The sequence below is a fragment of the Aegilops tauschii genome, chromosome 6 (genome assembly GCF_002575655.3).
Source record: "Aegilops tauschii subsp. strangulata cultivar AL8/78 chromosome 6, Aet v6.0, whole genome shotgun sequence".
Classification (NCBI taxonomy): Eukaryota; Viridiplantae; Streptophyta; class Magnoliopsida; order Poales; family Poaceae; genus Aegilops; species Aegilops tauschii.
The window spans coordinates 76,323,486-76,330,267 of NC_053040.3; the positions used below are offsets into that span (position 1 = coordinate 76,323,486).

A 6,782-nucleotide genomic window follows, 5' to 3' on the forward strand; every position below is an offset into this window, starting at 1 on the left:
CCTCCTCTAAGTCCTCCTCCCGCTCCTCCTCCCATTCCTCCGGCTCACCGGCGCTGCTCGGCGTCAAGGCCGAGCCCGCCGCGGAGACTCCGCTTGGCTGGCGCACGCGCAGCGCCGGCATCGTCATCAATGAGGGCGGCCGAGACGCCTCCTTCTCGGCTCCCCCGTGCTACGTCAAGCCAAAGACGGAGCCGGGACACGGCGGCAAGGAGCTCGACGACGCGGCGGCCCTGAAGTGGGCGCGTGAAGACTGGGCGCGCACGGAGCTGGAGCGCCAGCGCCTCGCCTACGATCGCTTCGAAGCTCGGCGCCGTGGCCGGGACGAGGGAGGCATTGTCGTCCTCGACGACAGTGACGACGACGATGACGGGCCGCCGCCACCGGTCCGCCAGGTCGACGTCGGGCAGGAGTCCAGCAGGGGCGGCCACGTCAAGAAGGAGAAGGCCGCCGACGACGACGAGGATGACGGCGACGTCGGCGACTTCGCCGCGCTCAGCGACTTCTTCGCCCCTTAGTTAGGTTTTTTTAAATAATTTATGTAAAACATCGAACATGTCAAATATATGCCAAGTTTGCTGAACTTTAGCCGAATGTTTTGTCCAATTTATCAAATTTTGCCGAATTCCGTTAAAAAAAATAAACCCGCGTCTGGAGCGTCCCTGAGGCGAGCGTCTGGAAACCGGCTCGCCCCCATGCCGAACTTTAGCGCCGGCTCGCCCCCAGGTGGCGATTTTACGCCCCGTGAGGGGCCAACGGCTGGAGATGCTCTTAGCGTCCAGAATCTCTACAAACTCTCACGGCTCGTGGCGCGCCAAGCTCGTCCAAGTACGCTCGCCCATACATGCATGAGCGCTAGTCAAGGCTTCCCTGAAATCTTAAACGTAGCTCCTTGGAACGTGGATGCATGCACAAAGCAAGTATTGAACCAGACGCTTTTCGTGTGCATACGTAGCTTCTTGGAACGTGGATGCATGCAAAGAGCAAGTGTGGAACGGGATGCTCCTCGTGTGCATGCATGGGCAGACACCCGGACGTATTGGGCTGACGCCAGGCCGCCGGCCGAGTGAACCGATGAGAACTTGGCGGCGGCGAGAAGATGTTGGAGCGAAGCACCATAACCTAATCTTTTTTTATTCTAGCTAGATAAATTGAATGGGTACGATTAAATTGAATGAGTGGCGCACATTAATTTGTTTCACAAACAGCTTGCGTGTAGAAGAACTACAATGTAAACTATAATGTGCGCCACTCATCATTGTAAACTATAATATGCATCTAAAAGTCGTTCCTTCTGCTTTTTGATGCATATATTGATTTGTTTTTGCAGGTTGATACAAAAATATATTCTTAATTTGTAGACGTGCCTTCTCTAACTAGGGAAAGATTTATGCCAAAAACTTTATATGATTGGAAGTAATAAAACCTCTACCTTTTGGAACTATAATCGTTCTTTTATCTATATACTTCCATAGCGTGTCTGAAAGTATGTGCGTTGTGCAAGGCATCGCCACTATCCTTTTGGTTTTTGGAAGACTAATTGTAATGAATTGTGCCATTATGCTTTGATAAATGCTCTGCAGGAATCAAGTATGCTTGAAGATGTAAGTTAGTTGATGGTCTTGTGACACTTACTAGATTTTTTTGAATTTATGAGGAGGTCGACAATAACAGTTGGCTTCACTCTTCTCACTAAAGATCAATTGATTCAGGTAACAAACTTGTTTGCATGTTTTGGTCTCTTTACTGGCTATCTTATTCAAGATCATATTTATTCTAATGGCTACTTCCAGAAGGCCAGCTTTCTGGTTCAGTTACTAGATCCTACACTGCAGTTTTTCCTTCCTATCTTGTTGACAACTTAAAACCTAGCTCATATATCTTTCAGGTTCTCTGGCAGCCCATGAATGTAATAGGCAAGCACTAGAAGTTTTTCCTTCCATGAACCTAACTAGCTGACCCTCTAATCAAGATTACTACTAACATACTTATGCCGATGTCAAATTAAATCAAGGACGTAACATGACAGTGACACAAGACCACCAATTTGGTGACGGTTCTGGTAATAAATCAAGTGAAAAGTATATGTAGTTCACATGGCTTCTCACATGGAGAGGGACTGAGAAAAATAAAATGCATTTCTATAAGAATGCACTGAAATGGAACATATCCCTCAACTCATGAATTAGGTGCACTAAATGTTTATTTAAGAACTACGTCGGTGAGAAGAACTACATGTAGATGGAACGGCTCCATATGACCACGCATCTAGTATCAAAGATTAGTAAATCGGGTATATTTTGCCAGAGCTTGAAGTGAAGATGTATAATATAGAGGACAATTTGGCCTAACACACACTCTTTCAAAATAGAGGTTGAAACGTCCAGCCCCTGCATCAATATGATGCACACAACCATAAATTTACCAAATTGAGAAGATATATAGGTTACTTCTGTCACCAATTAAACAAGCAGAACTAAAGGAAAAAACGATCAAGTGCATAGATTAACACAAACTGGACATAGGTTCATGCTGTTCACATTCAGAAATGGTAGCGATGACATCAAAGTTGACAGAAGATAAAGACAACGGTTCATCATAAATGGCTGCCACACAAAGACAGTTGAGTAGGGAAAGGGTCGATCCGACAAGAGACTTAGGATGCAACTTTTCTGCATCAAATCTTGGACATAAGCATATGCTAGCCAAAGGTGACAATAGGGTGCTTCCCAATATCTCATAGCCTTGCTCCTGAAAAATGGAACACAAAGTTAAGAGTGATGAAAAGACTGTCAACCTCAGACTGGACATGCAATATGCAAAGGCTTACCCTTTATCCAGATATACAGGGTGTGCATCCCTTAGAAAAATTCGCCACACATGGGCATGTCATCGAAGCTCCAGAGGTCCATGTTGCCAATGACATCCCGAGGCACATCAAAATTCAGAAGGCTATCAATCGGCTCGTCCACGCCATCATATATAAGAAACCTCGTCCAAGCCTCAAAATCGACATCATTGTTCTCCATAACATGAGGCACCACTAAGTTGTTGGTGTTACTCTGGGCAAGTGCAGATTCAGCTCCTCCAGCAATCACAACTGAGTTATAGGCGTTACTCTGGGCAAGTGCAGATTCTGCTCCTTCAGTAATGGTAGAAATGGGAGCAATGGATGGTATATCTGGATTCTTGGTGTCATAATCCCACTCCAAGTCAGAGAAGCTAAAGGAGTTGATTCCCTGGTCAGAGTACGAATTCATAACAGAGGCTTCAACAGGGCCATCAGAGTTCATTGCATGAACAAATGACAGGTTGTCAGGAAGAGCAAGTGGCTGGTTTGATGCAAAGTTAGCAGATGGGTAGATGAAAGCATTTGGGTTGGCAAGGTTGTTGACTGATGGCATGACAGAAGGTTCCGGTGCCACGCTTAGCTTTGGTGATTTAGGAGCAGCAGGGCGAGCACGGCGCTTCTGAGGAATTATTAGTTCCTTTGGAAAGTTAACCTTGGCCTTGTTGCCACGGATCCTGCGTGCTTCAACATCATAAGCTCTCGCAGCTTCTTCAGCACTGTTGAAAGTACCAAGCCAGACACGTGCACCCTTGCTTGGATCTCTGATTTCAGCAGCCCACTTACCCCAGGGGCGCTGACGAATACCCCTGAATTGACTCTTTCTCTTCCTTTTTGCTGAAGAACCATCAAAACCTGCAGTAGTCATGGTGCTTAAGTCATCTGAAGATCAATGTCAACGCTAAGAGGGATCAACATGCAAAAACACCTTCCACACAAATTAAATAATTTCATCACAGACATGAATTTATATGTAAAATTATGATGATGGTAATGAACAATGAACCATGATGGGTCCGTGAAAGCATTAGTCAACCACAAAAAAATGAAATAAAATAAAATAAAATCACAACTTAATAAATAAGAAAACACAGGGTCCTGATAAACAAGACCTCATGTTAGACCTCTGACATCATTCTACAATTGCATTTTGACGAAACCAAGTCTAGAACAATCCTCACACACGACTACAACGACCTAACAAGGAAACAATTTAAGAGGACAAGGCCTCTAAGCAAAACGTAGATATTTGGGCCTTTTCACGGATTTACTACCCCTTTTTACTAAATGGTAAGCTTATGGATCACCATCGAAGGTCTAGAAAATTATAAATCATAAGATCAACAACTTGACAACCAAAATCGCTTCTTTGAAAGAAAGGACAGTGTCAAAAACAGCCTACTAACTGACCACAACAGACAAATGGAAAAAGCCTAACCCTTCACCCAAATAAACTTCTTGATAGCACATCAAATCCAAAATCGCTACACAAACAGAAGTAACACCACCCAAACATAGCCTTCCAACAGCAACCCCTACACATTTTCACTTCCTACCAAATCAAATGATCAAACCTTTTCCGAACCAATCACACAATCTCTTGGTACGATAATCAATCACTAAAAGGTAATGATACGTAGATTAAAAACTAGTCCAAGCGACCCAGGTCTGATACCTTGGGAGAGGGAACTCTTGGCGGCAGCAAAGGACTTGATCTCGACGACCTCGTTGTGGTCATCCTTCTCATCCACCCTAGTGCGCCTGAGCTCCACGTCGGAGTCCCCGGACTCGACCTCGAAGTCTTCCATTTCGGCCTCAAAATCCTCCTCGTTGTCGTCCACGCCGTGTCCCCTACGCCCGCCGAGCCCCGTGAAGCGTCGGCCCTCGTTGCTGCCATGCCGGGGCTTCTTCTTCTCGGGCCATAGAGCCGCCTTCGTCACTTTCCGCGTCACCGTGGGAACCTTGACGTCCGCGAGGGGCGCTCCACCACACATGATGGCCGCTGGTACCTTGCCGAAGCCGTCGTCAGGGGCGCGGGGGGGGGGGGGGGTCGCCGGAATTGGTAAATTGGTAAAAAAATTAATGAAGCGGGGTAGAAGGTGTGGTTTGGCAAGTGGGTGCGAGGCGAGTCCCTATATACACGATGTCCATGTGAAGGCAGGAGGGGGCTTGCGGTGGGTCCAATGCGCCAGCGAGGGGCCACACGGCCGGTGGAAGGCATGAGGAAGGTTCCGAACGAGCGTTTCTACTCAGGAAAATCTTGCGCGTTGGCCCCTTGGGAGAAGCGATATTTCTGGTATTGTCCTTGGGGAATTAATGGATGAATGTACATTTCACTTTCTTTCTTTGGAGGCAAGCAAACATTTATTAGCTCAAGATTAATTGTTGTACTACAAAGCTGTAGTACGACTGTACTACTACTGTCGTACACTCTCCGTCCGGGTTTACCGGATGGGTTCATCCAATCGAACATTTAACCAAAAATCTTCTTATAAATGATTATGCGTAATGCAAAGATTTTTGCGAATCACTCATAGCTAGTTACACCATTTATTAGCTCAAGATTGTACTGCAGACCTATATAAGACTGTACTACTACTATCGTACTCCTCCCGTCTGGGTTTAATGCACGGATTCATCCAACCAAACTTTTAAACAACATCTTCTCATAAATGATCGTGTGTAATTCTAAGATCCTTGAAAATAACTCACAGCTATTTACTTCATTTATTAGCTCAAGATTGTATTGTGCACCTCTAGTATTTACGTATCATTACTGTCATACTCCCTCTGTCTATGTTTATTGGATGGGTTCATCCCACCAAATGTTTGACCAATATCTTCTATTAAATGATTGTTGTAACTCTATGATTCTTATAAGTTACTCATAGTTACTTACTCCATTGTTCTTAGTGAAAAGGAAAGTTGCTCCATTTAGTTACTAGCATGTACTTCGTGTGCAATCATTTGCATTGTTATATGGTAGTTATGTGAATTATAAGTTAGAATTACAACGTTCTCATCACATTCTTGATCTAACCATGTATATGGAGATCTAGCATTTCTTTTAAACTACCATGGCATCGACCTTACTTAAAATTCAACCAATATCTCCTTATAAATGACTATGTAACTCTATGATCTTTGTAAACCACACATTGTCGGTATTAAAATCGGCTGATCTCGGATAGGGGGTCTCGAGCTGTGGACCCGGGAACGATGGACAATAGGAGACAAGGGAGACGATATTTACCTAGGTCCGGGCCCTATCGATGAGGTAAAACCCTACGTCCCCCTTTGATTATATTGACGTGATGGAGTATCGAGTACATGATGATATACCTCGAGATCGTATGTTGTGTTCTAACCCTAAGGCTTGTAATTGTGCCTCTATGGACTAGACCCCTTGGCTTATATAGGCACCGGGGGTACCTAGGGTTACATATGGTCGGTTGCCAACTAGGAATAAACATAACAACTATTAGAGTTATCCTTGAAGTATACACCAAGTCTTCGGTGGTTTCCATCTTGATCACGTTAGGATTCGTAGCTTCTGGAGTTCTTCCTTGAAGATCGGTGGGCCGTAAGCTCGACCCATGGACTGTGGGCAGTATGGGTTGGTACCCCTAGTCCAGGACACCGTCACACTTATTTACCTACCCCTGTCGAGTTACTATTATGACTTTTCCAAACTCTTTTGCCCTTGTTTTGGACTCTAATTTGCATGATTTGAATGGAACTAACCCGGGCTGACGCTGTTTTCAGCAGAATTGCCATGGTGTTATTTTTGTGCAGATATAAAAGTTCTCGTAATGACCTGAAACTTCAAGGAGGATACTTTTGGAATAAAAAATATTGGCAAAAGAATTGACTGAAGGGGACCCACCGCCTATCCACAAGGGTGGAGGGCGCGACCCCTGTCTTGTGGGTCCCACGA

The 6,782-nt window shown here is 45.1% G+C and overlaps 1 protein-coding gene across 1 annotated transcript; it reads right to left on the reverse strand.

The window, feature by feature from the left end:
* Positions 1-2,474: 2,474 nt before the first annotated feature.
* Positions 2,475-4,907, reverse strand: LOC109782408 (ethylene-responsive transcription factor 1-like). Its single transcript, XM_040391949.3, has 3 exons — positions 4,521-4,907; positions 2,828-3,700; positions 2,475-2,748 (listed from the first exon to the last, which is right to left on the reverse strand). The coding sequence occupies exons 1-2, from the start codon at positions 4,837-4,839 to the stop codon at positions 2,859-2,861; spliced, it is 1,161 nt and encodes a 386-aa protein (XP_040247883.1). The 5' UTR covers positions 4,840-4,907; the 3' UTR covers positions 2,475-2,748; positions 2,828-2,858.
* Between the last annotated feature and the right edge of the window lie 1,875 nt (positions 4,908-6,782).